Source organism: Rhincodon typus, chromosome 3, assembly GCF_021869965.1.
Source record: "Rhincodon typus isolate 14 chromosome 3, sRhiTyp1.1, whole genome shotgun sequence".
NCBI lineage: Eukaryota > Metazoa > Chordata > Chondrichthyes > Orectolobiformes > Rhincodontidae > Rhincodon > Rhincodon typus.
In genome coordinates this window covers 65,957,133-65,977,235 of record NC_063334.1, presented here as the reverse complement: position 1 = coordinate 65,977,235, position 20,103 = coordinate 65,957,133, and the positions used below count along the sequence as shown (strand labels likewise).

The following is a 20,103-nucleotide window of genomic DNA, read 5'->3' as shown; positions in this document are numbered from 1 at the left end:
TATTTTTATAACTCAAACCCTCTATTCCTGGCAACATCCTGGTAAACTTTTTCGGAACCCTCTTCAACTTAATAATATCCTTCCTATAGCAGAGTGACCAGAACTGCACACAATACTCCAGAAGAGGCCTCACCAATGTCCTGTACAACCTCAACATGACATCCCAACTCCTTTACTCAAATGTCTGAGCAATGAAGGCAAGTGTGCTAAACACCTTCTTAACCACCCTGTAGACATGTGATGCAAATTTCAAAGAATTATGTACCTGAACCCCTAGGTCTCTCTGTTCTGCAACATTACCCAAGGCCTTACCATTAATTGCATAAGTCCTGCTCTTGTTTGTTTTACCAAAATGCATTTATCCAAATTAAACTCCATCTGCCACTCATCGGCCCATTCACCCAATTGTAACTAATAATCTTTGCACTCTTATGCAACCTTCTTCACTATCCATTATACCACCAACCTTCGTGTCATCTGCAAACTTACTAACCATGCTTCCTATATTCTCATCCAAATCGCTTATATAAATGACAAACAAAAGTGGACCAAATACCAATCCCTGTGGAACACTGCTGGTCACAGGCCTCCAGTCCGAAGAACAACCTGCCACCACCACACTCAGTCTCGTACCATCAAGCCAATTTTGTGTGCCATGTGATCTAATTTTATTAATTAGCATACCATGCGGAACCTTGTCAAAGGCTTTATTAAAGTTCATGTAAACAACATCCACTACTCTGTCCTCATCAATCTTTTTGGTTACTTCCTTAAAAAACTCAATCAAGTTTGTGAGACATGATTTCCCTTACACAAAACCATGTTGACTGTCCCAAATCAGTCTTTGCCTCTTGAAATGCATGAAAATCCTATCTTTCAGAATCACCTCCAACTTAAGCACCACCAATGTCAGGCTCACAGGTCTATAGTTGCCAGACTTTTCTTTACATCCTTTCTTAAATACAGGCAAAAGCATTATTCACCCTCTAGTCCTCCAGCACCTCACCTGTAGTTATAGATGAACAACGAACCAGCTCGGCAAGCCAACCAATCACAACACCCACAACCCGAGCTACATATCTACTCCAAAACCTTAGAAATTATTTCTGCTAGGGGCTCCGCAATTTCATCCCTCACTTCTCACAATGTCCGGGGATACACTTGATCAGGTTCTGAGATTTGTCTACCTTTGTTTTCTAAGATTTCCAGCAGTTCCTCATCTATAATGTGAACTGGTTTTCAAAACATCAGTATTTATTTCCCTGAGTTCTCTAGCCGCCATTTGTTTCTCTACAGTAAAAACTACCGTGAAATGTTATTTTAGTATCTCTACTTCAAGCTCATGCTTGAAATGCAGCAGTTAAATGAGTTCCCTTTCCTCAATATCCTAAGTGAGAAATTAGCCTGGGTGTTCTTTACCACTGTTATCGCGAACCTACCTAGTCAGTGTACATGTTGGGATTCCTGCAGTTTCACACGCTACAAGATTAACCTCATGAGCAACTTGTAAATAGAGCTCTAAGCCATTTGTTCCCTATGTAAACGCAATATTGAAATAGGGTGTATCAAATCAATCCTACAGTCTAATGGCTGCCGTATTCAGATCCTCTCTCACTGTACATCACTATATATCTTGGTTCTGAAAAATGTCCAGTCTACCTCCAATTGCCTTGGAAGTGCAGGGTAGCTCAAATGTCTGAGCAACATGTGAAGCTAGGTGTCTCATGTGGCAAATAGCAACAGTGGTATTTGTCACTAACAGGTGTTCATCTCAAGCCAAAAAGACCTCCTGCAAATCACACAAATGAGTTATGCGGTATATGAATTTTGGTTATGTATGGCCATATGTGCCAAAGAATGAGTGATCACATCAAACAGCATGTCCCTTTGGCTGTTCACAACAAGAAGGGTAGTGACTGTACCAAAACAAACCATGCTTGCAAAAACAAAGTCTAACATTTGGACAAGATTTGCCAGACCATTCTGAGTGTGTGATATATTACGTTGACAATCATTTAGGATCATCAAAGCTCACACCGGGCTGCTTAAATATACTGGAAGCTACATGTATTAATGTACAAAGCCCTGTTCTTTACAGATAAAAAGAACATGGACGCATAATGTGCTTGTTTCAACTCAATAAAACAGATGACAGCCATGCGCTGCTTCATTTCCCAGGACAATTCAGTAACCAATCAGAGCCAACCTGTCTGATTTAAAATTTAAACAAAGCCTGTAAGTTAGCTGTCAATCACCACTAACTAGCAGATTCTCAATGATGCTATCAGAGTTTACTTGTCAGCCAGTGCTTCCCTCGCATACAACATAAATGTTGGTTTCGTCCTTAGATCTGTATTTCTTGTAAATTGTCCTGATGAATGCAAGATGAAAAGCAATGAAAAGCATTTTCCTAATGCAATACTCAAGTTCTGTAGTACAAAATGACTATTTTTCTGACCAGTTCAGCTCAAATATTGTGCTTATTGCTCAGGCTTATGAATATGGTTCTCTTTTCATTTCATGCACATATATCAAATATTTTACATTTTTATTTTAAATCTTAAAATTAGGTAATTGCATGGCATTTCTCCACTTTCTGGTACCTGTTCAATTCATTCCTAATTTCTGCCAATTCCTGTCGTTCTGTTTTAACTACTTCTTTCTCCTCAGCTGCCAGGTAACGCAACCTCATATGTTCAAGTTCTTGTTGTTGCTTCTTAAGTCGTGCCATAGCATTTTCTTGCTCACGCTAAAACAAAACACATTAAAATAAAATTGCCATCAGTGAATTCCTTTCCAGACTCAATTACTAACAGCTTACAAATGAGATTTAAATTTATTTAACTAGCTTTCCACTGATAATTCAACAATTGCATTTTTAACTGATTCATCGCTAAAGTATATTGAACAGTGTGAAATTCCTGTAATGAATTTGATATTTAAATTTATTATTCTAACTGATATGTACTGATTCTGACTCTGTCACTTATTAATGATTCAAGTTGATTATTGAGTAGATGGAGAGTTGCTTTGCCTGTTTACACATTAACCCTTATGTCCTGTAGAGGATGCTGCAATTTTGACCAGTCAACTGACTGAAACTTTCAGTGCAAAAACTCATAGGAAATCTAACATCAGATCACAGTCTGGCCATGTACAGTAATCCTGAAGCAGATCCTTAAGTAGAAGTCTACTTGCACTCCAAACAAGAGTGAATGAAGTTTCAAAGTTATTCCACAATTAGAGCGAAAATAAATGAAAGGAAATACTTCTGGTTCTAATACAAAAAAAGCTGCTTTGTAATGTGTTTCCCCCCTGACTGGAACTTATGGGGATGACAGCTCAGGTCTATGTCAGATCATTTAAGGATACTTCTCTAGTTTAACCACTGTTTGTTGAGAAAGTCTGCATGGTATTCATTTCAAATTTTGGTCTCGTTTTGAAAATGGATCTTACAAATATTTGATCAAACAGCACAGCAGCAATGATATGCCTGTTGGAAAACTATCTGATCTCTTCAAAATATGAATATTAACAAGCGAGATAATTATTTATAATGAGGACAATATAAAAGAGTGGGAAAACACAAGTCCTTTCTCAGCTTTACGTAACTTAGGCAACATGAAAGACAGGTTTGTGATGAGCAGAAAGGGTTCCAAAAGTTCAGATGATTCTCCATCTGATGTATGCTTGCCACTGTCTGAGAGTTTGGCATTAAATGCTCAGTTCTTGTACTCTATTGTTTTTATTCTCTATCATAATATTCCTACCTGTATATTAATGTGTATATTAATACTTTCTGAAAACAATGTTTTTGTTTACATACATTTTCACACTTTTGTTCTCAGAAGAAATAAAATTTAATGTGAAATAAATATATTTTGTTTGTTTTAATATTCTGAGCTCTGGTTTGGCACCTTTTGAAGGGCATTATCATAACAAGGTCTTATCATGTGGATCTTATGGATTGTGGAATAGCACAGTCCCAGTGTAATATTTATCTGTCCTACTTTGAAAAGGGGTATTAGAGTTCAGCACCCCATCAAAACAGACAAAATATGATTTTGGTGCTGTATTTTTTTCTGATATCACCTCAAATAAAACACTTGAATCTTCAGGCCACCGTTTCATATAGTGGCAATCCTCAAGCAAAAAATTGCTTACCACATCACAAATTATTTACACATATTGACAACCAAAAAACATCATCAACGTACACCACGTTTCTCAACCTTTTCAAGTGGTCTCACAGTGGGAGCAGCCAAGCTGTTTGAGACAATAAGCAAAGTCATTTTTTTAATAATTGAGATTAATATCATTCCAAAATGTATTGGAAATGATATGCAAGTGACGTAGGATGACATGTTAGTAACACAGATTAATAAATGAAATGTTTCATCACCCCGTTTTAATTTTAATGAATGCATAAACTCTCAAGTAAATGATCTGCCTGTATAGCACACAAAAAAGCATTGTTCACTGTATCTTGGTACATGCGACAACAATAAATCAATTAATCACCTAAAATACAGTACATCACTAAATTAGAAAGAACAAAATTCTTTTTTGCAGGTGTCACTGTTAAGAGGTCTTTCTACCAAGTAAATAAGCATCTTTACTTGGCAGTACTGCCCATAAATCTGAAGAGTTGTTGTAAACACATAGCCATTAGACTAAACAATGGTCAAAAGCTGGTCATTGCACACTGATTGCTAAGCTGTAGCCCAAGCCTTTGGCAGATACTGAAGAACTCAACAAGAGTGGTTTTCTGAAAATAACCAAGAGTTGTCAAGATGACTTCAAGACTTGTTTCTTTTTTACATAAAACTTCTCAATTTATTTTACAAATCTTTAACTAAATTGCTCAGAACTGAATCAATTTTGGGAGAAAAAAGCTAAAATGTTGAGAAGAAGAGCAAGGAGAAGGGGAGTTGCTTAGAACTGACAAGATATTGCTATTTCCAGCAAAGAATATCTTTAGCTTTCAGAGATCACTTTGCAAATATTCTTTAAATACTCCAGGAACAACAATATTAACACACAAAATGAACACAGACAATATAACCAGAACAAATGTAACTTGTCGCACAAATTGTTATTCCAAACTTAAAGTTGGATCAAGTATGGCTGCACATTGATGGTCTGTGTAAAAAAACCTCAAAGATACATCATGTTCTGTCTAAAGTAGACTACAGCTGGATGTTATCATTAACATTTTACTAGGGAGTTTTGATATTTTCTTCTGTGTGCAATAGGTTATGGAAAAGTTTTGACAGAACTTCACAAAGATTTTGGAGCTAAGACATAAGCTGAGATTTCAGACCTACCAGGATTCAAGACCTTAATCAAGGTTTGACATTGTTTTTTGTAAAATAATTAAGTTGATTCATAAAACTTAAGAGCATATGCCAATTGAGGTTCTTGCAGCTGAAGAAATCCTCATATTTAAGCAAAATGTGCAAAAAATACAGAGTTTTTGGGGCAGTCATGATCCAGAAAACACTTGCCCATATGCTGTACATGATGCAGAGTGATGCCAACAGTGTGGGTTCAATTTGCACATCAGTGAGGTTTCCATGAAAGTCTCCCCTTCTGCAACCTCTCCTGAAGCATGGTGACCCCCAGGTTAAATTCACCACCACCACACACACTCTGAGGAAGGGTCACCGGAACCGAAATGTTAACTCTGTTTTCTCCTTCACAGATGCTGCCAGACCTGCTGAGCTTTTCCAGCAACTTTGTTTTTGTTCCTGATTTACAGCATCCGCAGTTCTTTCGGTTTTAAATTCACCACCAGTCATCTCTAATGAGACAGCAGCTTTATGGTCCTCTGGAACAATGGCGACTTCATTTATACCATTGTACCATCTGCACTGTTACAGTGGTGAGTTAAATATATTCTTACAAACAAGATGGTTACAATGTTGGCAAAGACAGTTCAGAAATATGCTCTACAGAGCCTTCTAGTGCCCAGATTCTGAAACTACAGAATAACAAATCAAACATCATTCACTAAGGGACATTAGTGAACCAGATGGGTTCTTTACTGTCACCTTGTCACTTCAAACTGACTAAGTAGTGTAAAGCCTGAGGTAGCACAGAGCTTATTTAAAAAGGAAAAATATTATAAGGTCTATTATTTACTGAAATACACAAATATCTCCATAGCTGTTAACATCAAAATATTGTGATATCCACAAACTAATTCTTGAATATCCCAGCAGCTGTAATTTCTAAACTTATGCTTAAGAAATACACCGCAATCACACAAAATAATGTTTGTCAAAAAATAACTTTTGTTGCCACCTCAGTGACTTCTACTAAAATAAAATGTCGCATTTCTAAAATGTGCTGATGTAAACACTCAGTCTTTGTAGAATATCTAACACCATTGTTAACACCAAGAATACTTGGGCTGAAGGCAACAGCCTCAATGATACCTTAATTAATGACCTCCTACAGCAGCAATTCAAGTTTCTATTTCTCAATTTTATACAGTAATCCTTTTGCAATGTGATTGCTAGGTGCAGATTCATAGGGAGCAGAAAACAGATTATGGTAATCTTGCTTGATAGTTTAAATAGTTGTAATTTAAAATAAAAAGTGAATTACCTAAATTTTCATGTCTGCAGGTACAGGGTGAGAGGATGCAAAAGAGCAAAAGCATTGAAAACGTATGGACAGGGGCAAAGAGAAAGGGTGAATAGAGACTGAGTCTGCAAGAGGGCATTGGCATGATAATAATGGCTCAAGCATGCAAGAAAGATAATCAAAAAGAGAAAGATTAAAAAGATAACATGGTATCAAAAAAGACAATTTTGCTCTAAAAGCAATCACAACAACTTTGCTGGCAGCCTTCCCAATTATATCAATCTTTTTCCATTTGAAACACGGAATTTAAAAAATGATCACTCAAACCACGGTTTACATAGGACACATTTGAAAGGAACAGGAGGTACTTTACCTGTTTTAGCCTTGCTAACTCTTTCAACGCCCGCCCCCACTGCTGCTTATAATGCAGCTTGGATTTTGTGGCTGATTCCAATTTCCTCTCAAATTCCACCTAATAAAAATGTCAAAGGTTGAAATCATAAAGCTAATGTTGTGATATCACTTAAAAAATTACTGCTTCTGTTTTCAGGAACAAGATCTAAATCCATGAACCAGAAGTTTGGCATAATATGCTGAAATTATTTTTTAAAAATACTTTTACGCAGTATTCACTTCATAAGTAATTTATCTCTTGCTCACTTCAGACAGCTGAATTAAATATTAATATCATTGAAACAATTACAATATATAAAAGCTAAATGCTGCAGACACTGGAGATCTGGAATAAAAACCAAGTGCTAAAGAAACTCAGCAAGTCTGGCAGCATCTATGGTGAGAAAAACAGAATTAATATATCGCGTCCAATGACTCTTCTTCTGAATTACAATATATTTGGATTTATACTTGAAGAATCTAACAAATAACATTCAATATGAATATTTATGAGTTTATGAATCGGAATAGTTTTTCCCTATGCACTCTGTCCAGACCCTCATGATTTTGAAAACTTTCATCAAATCTTCTCTCTTAGCCTTCTTCTCTCCAAGGCAAACAGTCCCAATTTCTCCAATTTTTCCTCATAATTGATGTGTCTCATCCCTGGAACCAGTTGTGTAAATGTCTTCAGTGCTCTAACCAATGCAGTCATATGCTTCCTACAGTGTGACACTCAGAACTGTACACAGTATTCTAGCTGAGGTCTAACCATTATTTTACAGGTTTATCATAACCTTCTACTCTAGGCCCCTATTTATGAAGCCTAGAATACTGCATACTTTATTAACATCTCTCTCTACCTGTCCAGCCACCTTTAATGATTTATGCACATATACAACCAGGTCTCCTATACACCCATTACAAAAGCATCCTTAATTTATATTGCCTCCATATTTTTGGTAACAAAATGCATCATCTCACACTGCCCAACATTGAAGTCCATCCACAAATTATCTGCCCATCTACCAAAATGGATGCATGGGGCAAACTTTAGAGATGGTGCTGTGTTTGATTTGATTTGATTTGATTTATTATAGTCACGTGTACCTACAAACAATGAAAAGCTTTATTTGTGAGCTGTACAGGCAGTAAGCAAGGACATACAGATCATTGGGTGCTTAGACAGAGTGAGGCATACAAGTTACACTGCACAGGAGGTGCACGAAGCAAGTTCAATATTAACATTAACAAGATTAACATTATTTGAAGCTACAGAATACATTCATCAGTCTAATAATGGCGGGGAAGAAGCTGTTCTTGAACCTGTTGGTGCTTGTGTTCAAGCTTCTGTATTTTCTGCATGATGGAAGAGGTTGTAGGAGGGCATCACCAGGATGGGAGGAGTCTTTGATGATGTGGGCAGTCTTTCCGTGACAGTAAGAAGTGTAAATGGAGTCCGTGGATGGAACGTTGGCTTCCATAATATTCTGGGCTGTGCACACAACCTTCTGCACTTTCTTATGGTTCTGGGCATAGCAGTTGCTGTACCAGGCCGTTATGCACCCAGACAGTATGCTTTCTATGGTGCATCCGTAAAAGTTGGAGAAGATCCTTACGGACACACCGAATTTCCTAAGCCGCCTAAGGAGGAAGAGGCATTGTTGTGCCTTTTTGATCATCAAAACCACATGGGAAGTCCAGGATGGGTTGTCGATTATTGTCACTCCTAGGAACTTGACACTCTCAACCCTCTCAAGCTCCGTTCCATTGATGTAGATGGGGGTGTGTTCTCTTTGAAGTCAATGATCAGTTCTTTTGTTTTGCCGACATTGAGAGGTTGTTATCATTGCACCACTACACTAAACCCTCTGTCTCCTTTCTATATTCCGACTCATTGTTGGTTGATATCTGTCCTACCATGGTGGTGTCGTCAGCAAAGTTGTAGATGATGTTCGTTCAGAATTTGGCAACACAATCATTGGTTTACAGGGAGTAGTGTAGGGGGCTGAGAACACATCCTTGGCGGGGGGCTCCAGTGTTGAGGGTTATCGTGGAAGAGGTGCAGTTGTCTATCTTGACTGATTGCGGTCTATGCATCAGAAAGCTGAGGATCCAGATGTAAAGGCGGAGCCAAGACCTAGGTCTTGGAGTTTGGAGATCAGTCTGGAAGGGATTATTGTGCTGAAGGCGGAGGTGTAGTCAATGAGTAGGAGTCTGATGTACGTGTTGTTGTTGTCCAGCTCTTCCAGGATTGAGTGCAGGGCTGGGGAAATGGTGTCCGCTGTCGACCTGTTACATCGGTAGGCAAATTTCAGGGGATCTAACCAGGCAGGAGGCTTGATTTGATGTGAGTCATGACCAGCCTCTTGAAGCACTTCACGATTATGGAGGAGAGAGCCAATGGGCGGTGGTCACTAGTGCACATTGCATTAGCTTTCTTAGGTACTGGGATGATGGTCGTCATTGATTGAAGCAGGTAGGACTTCGGCTTATAGGAAGGAGAGGTTCAAGATTTCAGTGAATACCAGCTGGTCCGGATCTAAGTGCATGGCCGGGGACTCCGTCCGGACCCGTTGCTTCTCTTGGGTTGATTCTCAGGAAGATTGACGTTTGTTAAAACATTAAAATAATTCACACCATGGATGAAATTTTCTGCTAACTTGAGTGGCATGAACAATGGCAAGAAAGCTGGCAAAGGATGGCAAGAATGAAAAGAAAAACTAGAATCATTGCATCGAGAAAAAAATTTCTTGATTTTCCCCTGAAGCTTTAAAAGGTGAGTTCAGACTCTCACTATTAAGTGGCTATTATCTTATTTACACGCATGTGCATGTAATCTCCTCTCCTTTCCAGGAACCAACTCCTGACTGAGAAGTCATAGAGAGTAGCTGGTGGCTGCAGCTTGTCACTTGCTGGGCAGTGCCTGTCTTTATCACAACAACCCTGCGTGTTCCATAGATACTGTCCTCCTCCACCCAACCTTCATGAAAATTGGCACTGCCACTGCCCACTGCTCCTGTTGCTGTCAATGCATTCTCACAAAATCATTGATAGCTGAGCCTATAGGATCGTCATCTGCCAGAGGCTGAGTAAATGCCTCATCTCTGGAAGTTCTCCGAGTGGAAACTAACAACAAGCTGTGAAGATGTGGCTGTGATGCACTCACCAATCTGAAGTCCTGAGTCTAACCTAGATAGAGAATCCACTGAGATCAAAATCTCTGAGCTGAAGGTATAAGTAAAAGTCTTACTGGTGCATCCTCTGAAGGTTAGTGGCTTCCTCCTCAAAGGTGGACGTGGAGTGTCTGTTGTTGGCCTCTTCAAGGCAGACGTTCATTGATTGCTGCTAGTAGCTCATAAGAGGACAGAGTAGTGCAAAAGAGATCAAAACTTGTACAGATTAAGACTGTGCTAGTGTTGATAGTAATGGAAAACAGTCCAAAACAATGAAGCTTTTGCTGGGTTTGTCGCCCATTGGGGTCTCTCCCTCCCGAATGGAGTGGTTGTGCTCTTCTCTGGCCAGTTTGTTGCACAAGGAGCCTTATGTCACCACTACTGCCATCACCATCCCCATCCCACTTCTGCCTCTCTTGTTACAAGATTCCATAAATTTCTCAACCCCATTCTCCTGCTTTCTCCCTGTATCCCTTGATCCTCTTGAAAATCAAGAACCTATCTAGCTCTGTCTTAAATATACTCAATGACCTGGCCTCCACAGCCTTCTGTGGCAATGAATTCCATAGATTCACCACTATCTGGCTGAAGAGGTTTTTTCTTAAGCCTGTTCCAAAGGGTCTTCCCTTTACTCTAAGGCTGTGCCCTCGGGTCCTAGTCTCTCCTGCCAGTGGAAACATCTTCCCAACGCCCACTCTGTCCAGGCCGTTAACGTATTCTGTAAGTTTCAATTAGAACACCCCCAATCCTTTCAAACTCCATCAAGTATAGACCCAGAATCCTCAAACGTTTCTCATATATTAAGCCTTTCATTCCTGGGATCATTCTCATGAATCTCCTCTGGACCCGTTCCAGGGCCAGTATATCCTTCCTGAGGTATTAGGCTCCAAATTGCTCACAATACTCTAAACGTAGTCCCAACACTGACCCTTGTGGAATACCATCGGTCACCAGCTGCCATCCTGAGAAGGACCCTTTCATTCCCACTCTCTGCTTTCTGGCAGATGGCCAATGTTATATCCATGCTAGTACCTTGCCTCCAGTACCATGGGCCCTTGCCTCATTCTGCGGCCTCCTGTGTGGCACCTTGTCAAAGGCTTTCTGGAAGTCCAGGCAGATAACATCCATTGGCTCTCCTTGGTCTAACCTGCTTATTACCTCCTCAAAGAATTCTAACAGATTCTTCAGGCATGACCTCCCCTTGATGAAACAATGGTGACTTTGCCCTATTTCATCATGCACTTCCAAGTAATCAGAAATCTGATCCTTCACAATGGACTCCAAACTCTTACTAACAACCGAGGTCAGGCTAATAGGCCTGTAATTTCCCATCTTTTGCCTTACTCCCTTCTTAAACAGGGGGTTACATTCGTGATCTTCCAGTCTTCTGGAATCCTTCCTGGCTCCAGTGATTCCTGAAAGATCACCACTAATGCCTCCACTATCTCCTTCAGAACTATGGGGTGTAGTCCATCCGGTCCAGATGATTTATCCACCTTCAGATCTTTCAATTCTTCTAGCATCTTCTCCTTGGGGATGGCCACCATACTCACCTCTGCAAGCCAACCCCCACCAACTCTCTTGAATTTTTGGAATATTACTTGTGTCTTCTACTGTGAAGACTGACGCAAAGTGCTTATTCAGTTCCTCAGCCATTTCTTTGTTCCCCATTACTGCTTCTCCAGAGTCATTTTCCAGCGGCCCAATGTCCACTTCTGCCTCTCCTTTGTTTTTTATATATCTAAAGAAACCCTTGCAATCTTCCTTTATAATACTGGCTAGCTTACCCTCATATTTAATCCTCTCTTTCTTATTTCTTTCTTTGTTATCCTCTGTTGGTCGTTGCAGGCTTCCTAGTCCTCTGACTTCTCGTTGTCCTTTGCCGCTTTATATGCTTTCTCTTTTGCTTTTATGCTGTCCCTGACTTACCTTGTCAGCCATGGTTGCCTCATCTTCCCTTTAGTATGCTTTTTTGTCACTCGGGTTGAGTTTTTGCTATATCTCCTGAATTACTCCCAAAAACTCCTGCCATTGCTGTTCTACTGTCTTTCCTGCTAGGCTCCTCTCCCAGTCAATTCTGGTCTGCTCCTCCTTCATGCCTCTGTAGGTGCCTTTATTCAACTGTAATACAGCTACATCTGATTGTATTGTATACCGAAGTAGTGGAAATGCCATTCTCATTCTAAAGCGGCCCATTCTGGTCCCCATGTGACATTTCCTCAAGTGGATAAAAAAGTCTTAATTAATGAGGGAGTAAATTGGCTGCTATGCCTGGAGTGAGTTTTTATCTTGGGCTTAGGTCCAAGATTCAAACATGTTGAGTCATACTGGAATTTTTTCATCAATATATGACACTACTTTGCATCAACTTGAAGATGAAAGAACATATGCAGCCTTCAGTTGGTATTCCACTATCTTAAGAACTAATCATATTGAGAAACAAAACAACAAATTGTATTCAAAATGAATTTTCCATGAGTAATGATTCAAAAGATTGAGCCAATCATACTTGACAGCAAAGCCTATAAAGCTGAAGAGAAGGGAGATGAGTATTTCTGGTCAAAGAATCAATGGTAGTTCCTGAAGAAATATGATAGCAAAATTCAGAGCATTTTGAGGAATTGACACTTCCATGCCAGAAGTCCTTAAAAATGGTTGGAGCGGGTGTAGTTCAATGAAAAACTAGTCTGGCATCTAAACATTTCACGAAACTTTTGGTATGAAGGATAGATCAGTATTTTTTATAACTGTGGGACGGTTTTGAGAATAAAATATGCTGAATTTTTGAATTGCCTAAGCTTTTATATCTTTTAACAAACAAACGATCAGCTCAGGGCACATAATGGCCTAGTGGTATTATCACTAGCCTACTAATCAAGAAACGCAGCTAATGTTCTGGGGATCTGGGTTCAAATCCCACCACAGCAAATGGTAGAATTTGAATTCAATAAAAGAATCTGGAATTAAGGGTCTAATGATGACCACGAATCCATTTTTGATTGTCGGAAAAAACCCATCTGGTTCACTAATTTAGGGAACTTTTAGGGAAGGAAACTGCCGTCCTCACTTGGTCTGGCCAACATGCAATTCCAGACCCCAAAGCTATGTGGCTGACTGTTAATTGCACTCTGAGCAATTAGGAAAGGGCAATAAATGCTGGTAAACCCACATCTTGTGAATAAATAAAGGGGGCGAAAAAATTGCTTTCTTATGGACCTTCTCATAATCCATAACTGCTAAATATAAAATATGTTTAATGAAGCAAAATGTGTGAGCCTGTGGAACTCTCAGTCACAGAAAGTGGTTGAGGCCAAAATATTGCATTATTTGCAAGAAGAAATTAGGTATATTTCCTGGGCTAAATGGATCAAAAGAATGGGGAGAAAGCAAGAATGCAGTACTGAATTGGGTGCTTAGCCATGATCAAAACAAATGGCAGAGCAGGCTTGAAGGGCTAAATGGCCTACTCCTGCTCTTGCTATGTTCCTATGTTATGGCTCACTGAGATTCTGGTAAATTACATTATGCAACAGAAAAACCTATTCTGGAAATTGCTTAAGTTTAAACAGAAATGTAATACATTTCATACTACGTTACTGCTAAATTGCAGCAACTTAGAAGAAAATAGCTACATCAGTTTGTTTACGTTATCAACTTTGAAAAATCTAACATTTGTGAATGACTTGCACATGAAAGGTAACACAATAATTTCAAAAGAAAAAGCCTTCATGATCCCAGTTTCATGTTCCATTGGAAGTTAAATAGCTATGTGAAAAACGATTAGTACAGATTGTATAGCTTCTACTTAAACTAGAGTGAAAAATCAGCATCTTTACATTTATTCTCATGATGACGTTTTCTTTTTCTATCACAAAAAAAATTATGTCAATCTGTCTGGATTTTATTCTCTACAAAGATAAAATATAATGATTAAGCTTGTAATTACAAAAATGTCTAATTATTTGCTTATTTTCAGGGTTTTTTTCATCCAGTTCGTCTCACCAAAAATAGCATTTTGTTGGAGCAGTCTACTTCAATAGAACATTCAAAAGAAACATTTTTGGAGTTAATCACTCCCTTTAAAAAGGAACAAACATATATGAGGTTGTTACACTGATTTCCCTACTTTAGTCTGGGAACTAAACAATATAATAGACATCCAAATGCATTTTACCTTTTCAAGAGTCAAAAGATTGATCTCTGACTGAAGTCGAATTTCAGGTTTACTACTCTGCTGCTCCTTGTACTGATGGAACTCTTTTTCAAGTAGTTTGTATTTCTGTTCTGCTTCATGGAGCTAGATAGAATTCATGAAAGGAAAAAAAGCTTTCAAGAAACTAAAGGAAGTCAGCTTATCCTTTAGACATTAAACAGATGCTCTAAAAATTCACATTCAAAATAAATGGGTTTTTAACACAACTGAAGTACATGCTGACTAACAGCAAGATATCTGAACACTGACCAAACTGTGATTTAAAAATGGATGAATAATTTCATTGTTTACATCCTGCTGACAATGCCAGTGAGGATACTAAACAGCAACACATAACTGGCTAATTCTTCTACAGCAGATCATTATTTATCCATCTATTCAGTTAACACTTTGGCAGTTTACACTACATTGCCATAACTTTTTAATATATACACTGTACAATGTCCAAGTGTAATTTAATAAATAGACCAACTGATGCACTGAGAACACAGGCTTTAGGATGTTTCTCTAATAAGAAAATGAAAACTATTCTTCCTACTGATGACTAATTTTAATTTATAAAACAATGAGGTCATTAATTAATGACGAAATGTTGAATGCTGCAATGCAAAAACAATCTGTTTTTGATGAGAGTTAAAACTGAAGTTTTAATTAATGCAGTTTCTTAGACACAATTCTAAGTTGCTAAAAAGTATCTGCAACTTAACAACCATGGAAATTAGTCTGAATACAATCATAAACAACAGATCATCTGAAAATGTATAATGGTTAGCATAGTGCCCAAGTATGTGAAAATATTATATATAAAAATTATAGTCCTGACCAGGAGCTTTTTTGGATGGATGGAGCTCGTAAAATAGGCCCACAGTCTGGGAAGGAACAGTAGATACACTTAGCTATACTAAGTTTATAGTGTTTCATTGAATAGGCAGTAAAGATGGGAAAGGCCTGGTTATAGATCACACTTTTCCACAACTGTGGGAACACATGTAATTGAATTTATTACCTATGAAACCCAAATGAAACAAAGGCATAGATTTAGTTCAAAACAGTAGCTGCTTTACAAAACTTACTTGACGAATAGTTTAACATTTTATTAATAAGTAGCAAAATGTTGCAAAATAAACTGACAGCGAAAACAGAAAATAGAAATGGATCAAAGACTAGAGCAGCTCATATTTAATTTAGTTTCAGGTGCATTCAATCTAGATAGCAGAAATTTAAGATCCCACCTTCCACAAGTTGGTCACCTAGGCCCATGTAATAGTAATTACACTGGAAGAGAGCCTTCTTACGTGGTCAATGAACAATGAGAAGTTTTCATTCCAGTGAACGAATTACAATTAATTCAAAAGCTAATTATTGGTAATTGGTTTGGAATTTTATTGCTTCGTATAGCAGTGCTGTCAATTTTTGTTAACAATGTAGCAGAGAGCTATCCCAACAACTAATATATAGCCCTCGATTCCTTTGAATATTTTTGTGCAGTAGATTACTGAATTGCTTTTAATCAGTTACCTTTTGGTCAAAGAATTTTAAGATCTTAGATGAAGGTGAAGAGAATATTTTTTAACTCTATGATAGTATATCAAAAGTTCTTTGTACTTGCAATTGTGATTTGAGATCTTATATTGTGATTTGAGATCTTATATTGTCACTTGAGCAGGCAAAAGCTGAAAGCATTGTACTGAGCTAGATGTCTAAACTGTGTGTTCAAATTGTGAAGTGGGAGTTGCATCAATGATCCTCTAACTGGCAAGTAAGTGTGCCATCTCTGAGCAAAGAGGCATGGAACTTTCTTAGATGAAAAATACTGACGTCTGCAACTGGGTGCATTTGTACAACTAAGTTCTGGATTTAAGATAAAATAGTGGCATAAAAAAGTAGTCTGAATATTTTTGAGTGCACCTATAAATCTACATGGCTAGATTTTGCATGTTCCTATTAGGTGTGTTTTTGGAGGGGGCGTGTGGGGGAGAGAAAGGGGGTCATATAAAACAGGCCTACAGTCTGGGGAGAAATGCTGGATGTACTCTGCAAAACTAAGTTTATAATGTTTCACCGAGTAGGCACTGAAGATGGGAAAGGTCTGGGGAAGAGCAGGGTGTAGACGTCTGACATCATGCTGTGATATTGAGGCCATTATGCAAGACCACCTGGTGCTACCTTTCATGGAGATCCAGATAAATGAAGACAAATGTAATGGCAAATTTAATTTATAAGTGCAAATACACCAGAAAGAATACTTAACGTGGTGCCATTGCGAAAATACCTATAAGTATGAAGCAATTCAAATTGTATGCTTTATTGACAAGATTATGAGCACAATAGACTAAGAACAAACTGATCATAAAGAGTTACTATTGCTTGGAAACAGTATCTTAATTTGTCTTGGACTAGCAATCCTTTTCCTCACCTGCTGTTGTAAGCGAAATTTATCTTGTTCCAACTGGTTAAATTTTAACTTCTCCAGTTCCACCTGACGGACAGAATCTTCCGTACAACGTCTTGTGGTCTCTTGCATTTCTCGCAAACTCCGATCATGCTCATCCTGTAACTCTCTCCTCAACCTCTGGAGCTATATACAGGATAATAGTTTGAAAACTTTCAGATAAACACAATGACAAACAAGATAATTAATAAAATACTCCTGATACAGTAACTATTTTTGTTAATTCCTGTACAGGGTATGGGCAGTATTGGAAGTGCTTAGTGTCCAGTCCAATTGAAAAGGCATTGATAAGTCATTGCATCCCTCGTGAAGATATTTTCCACAGTGCTGTTAGGTATGGAATAACTGGTTTTGACCCAGCAATAGAGAAGGATACCAGATATTTAACTGCTACTCTGTGAAACCTGTTTGCATGCCATAATACAACTTTCAACTGATCAATAAACTGTTGGTTCATTTGATCTACTCTAATCTCATACACATTTTGCATGGTTGAGAGGGCTGACCACTTAACAAATTCGAGTGGGATCAGACCTTTAGCTTAGTCTTACTTTTTCCAACTACATTTATCAATGAAAGTTCACTTTGAGTGCAGTGCTGTGAAAGTTTAGAAGCATACTATAAATGGTGATGAAACAAATGTGACTTAATTCATGACAATTGGAAAAAATGTTACATTTAAGTGCTTTGAAAATTACAGTAATCTGGACTAGTTATTTCAGGGCAGTTCACCTAGGTGAGTTTCAGCATCAGTAACTCTTAGCCATTGATTTAGTGGTCAGTTATAGACTGGTCCTTAGAAAGGTGAGGGTTTGACAGTCTGAGGTTATGTGGGTCTGTTAACAGACTTGGTGTCACATGATGAACTTCGACCTCATATTCATGCCATCTATGTAAGAATGCCTCTTTTAATCTCTGTAACATCACTCAAATTCACACTTGACTCAGCTCATCTACTGTTGAAATCCTCATCCATGCCTTGGTTACTTCTAGACTTGATTATATCAACATGATTTTGGCTAGTTTCCCACATTCTATTCCCTATAAACATCAGATCATCCAAACCATTGCCATGTCTTAATTTGTGACATGCCCTATTTATCCATTGCCCCTGTGCTCAACAGGATCAAGCTACAACTTGATTTTGAAAATGTCATGCTTGTTTTCAAATCACTCCATGGCCTGTTACCTCCCATCTCTGTGATCTCCTCTAGTCTCACAACTCAGTAAGATTTTCGTACTCCTCTAATTATTGTCTTTTCTGCATTCCCAATCATAATTGCAGCACTTTTGGAGTTGTTAAATTCCCAACTCTGGAATTCCCTTGCTCCACATCATCTTTAAGACATTGCAAAAAAATTACCTAATATGTCTTTTGTGGCTCAGGATCTGTGTCATACTTTGTTTTGTTACACTCCTGTGAAGTGCATGGATATATATCATTCTGTTGAATAAATAAAATTTGTACTTGTCAAAGATAAACCGGATTCATTTTGTGCTCTTGACGAATACCTTGGCAGGGCACAAATTAAAACATTCCTAATGATTTACTTTGTACACCACTCATGCAGTAGAAGTCCTTAGGCCTACAAGGTGCTTCCCTCCCTCTCCATTTCATCATGACAATTCAGCAAGAGACAGTTATGCAGCCAACCATACATGCAATGTTAATTTTCAGTTTTCAAAAAGGCACATTTTCTAGGTCAAAGAATTTGAATCGAATCCCAATTTTGCTTACAATTTCAGTTTTGAGTATTAAAACACTGTCCATGAGATATTGACAAAACAGCAATAGATTATTCTTTTGAAACAGAAGCTATATTGTAATTTATCAAAAAGGAAAGACTGAAGCCAAAACTAAGAGGACTTCTTTTTAGCCAATGAGATGAGGCATCTGAATTATTTCATCAAGCAAAATGACAATTTTTTTCTAATCTAAGCTCTAAATTTTGTATTTATCATTTCAACTTGGAAGTAATCATCACACAGATAATATTTAAATCACATTGCAGGAATTGGTATGTCCAGTGATGTGAAAGGTCAAATCAACATTTTGTTTTACGTTATAGATGAAAAATAAATTGTGATCAACTTTACACAGTTCACTTGAATACAAAGCTCGTCAGGCATTCCTCAAAAGTAATTTACTATTAGCATACAAGATTGAACAAAAAAAAACCATACTTATTGATTTACTGAATAACTCCAGCACGAGAAAGGGAAAAGGAAAAGAAAAATAAATCTTCTAAATAATGTTCTGATTATAGCACGGTCCAGTTCGACTTAATTGTAATCATAAAGAATATTAAAACTAAAAGTCTGCTTGCCTATTCAATAAGATTAAAAAAACCCAAGGCAACCTCTGAAAATCACAGTTCCCAGTATCCCATGGGGATTTATGCCTCAATGAACTGTACTAAAAACATTAATATGTTCAATTCTGGTTTCCCTGCTATAGAAAAGATGTTGTGAAACTTGAAAGGGTTCAGAAAAGATTGACAAGGATGTTGCCAGGGTTGGAGGGTTTGAGCTATCGGGAAAGGCTGAATATGCTTGGGGGCTATTTTCCCTGGAGCATTGGAGGCTGAGGGGTGGCCTTATAGAAGTTTATAAAATCATGAGGGGCATGGATAGGGTGAATAGCCAATGTCTTTTCCCTAGGATAGGGGACTCCAAAACTAGAGGGAATAGGTTTAAGGTGAGTGGGGAGAGATTTAAAAGGGACTTAAGGGGCTACATTTTCATGCAGAGGGTAGCACGTGTATGGAACGAGCTGCAACATAAAGTGGTGGAGGTTGGTATAATTACAACATTTAAAAGGCATCCAGATGGATATATGAATAAGAAGGGTTTAGAAGAATATGGGCCAAATGCTGACAAATGGGACGAGATTAATTTTACGATATCTGGTTGGCATGGACGAGTTGGACTTGAGGGTCTGTTTCCATGTTGTACATCTCCAAGTCAGTATTGCTGATTTGAATACCTTGCCATGTGCAAATTGTTATTTAGACAGAAACAGAAGTCAATCACAAGACTTTAAAAATAATTAATTAGCTGCAAATCATTTTGTGACACTCAGAAAATGATAGGCATTTCTAAATGTGGCAATATAGCACCTCTGTCATTAAGTCTCCATTATTAGCATTTTGTCGCTACTGCCCAGGAGTTTAATTGGATCAATCATCGCAAAGAGTTAACTTATTGAAAAAAAAATTATTTACTTCTTGACCTTTGAAAGCAACTCCAGTCGCTAACAGCTCAAGTCAAGGTTGCAA

General features: G+C 38.1%; 1 protein-coding gene across 1 annotated transcript in view; it reads right to left on the bottom strand.

Annotated features, from left to right (window-relative positions):
• LOC109913450 (centrosomal protein of 120 kDa) overlaps positions 1–20,103 on the bottom strand; it is a 181,537-nt gene that overhangs the window by 3,598 nt on the left and 157,836 nt on the right. Inside the window, exons 14-17 of the mRNA XM_048593566.1 lie at positions 16,790–16,951; positions 14,335–14,457; positions 6,965–7,063; positions 2,604–2,749 (exon numbers count right to left, since the gene is read on the bottom strand). Coding sequence (XP_048449523.1) covers positions 2,604–2,749; positions 6,965–7,063; positions 14,335–14,457; positions 16,790–16,951 — 530 coding nt within the window. The remainder of the gene's footprint in view (positions 1–2,603; positions 2,750–6,964; positions 7,064–14,334; positions 14,458–16,789; positions 16,952–20,103) is intronic.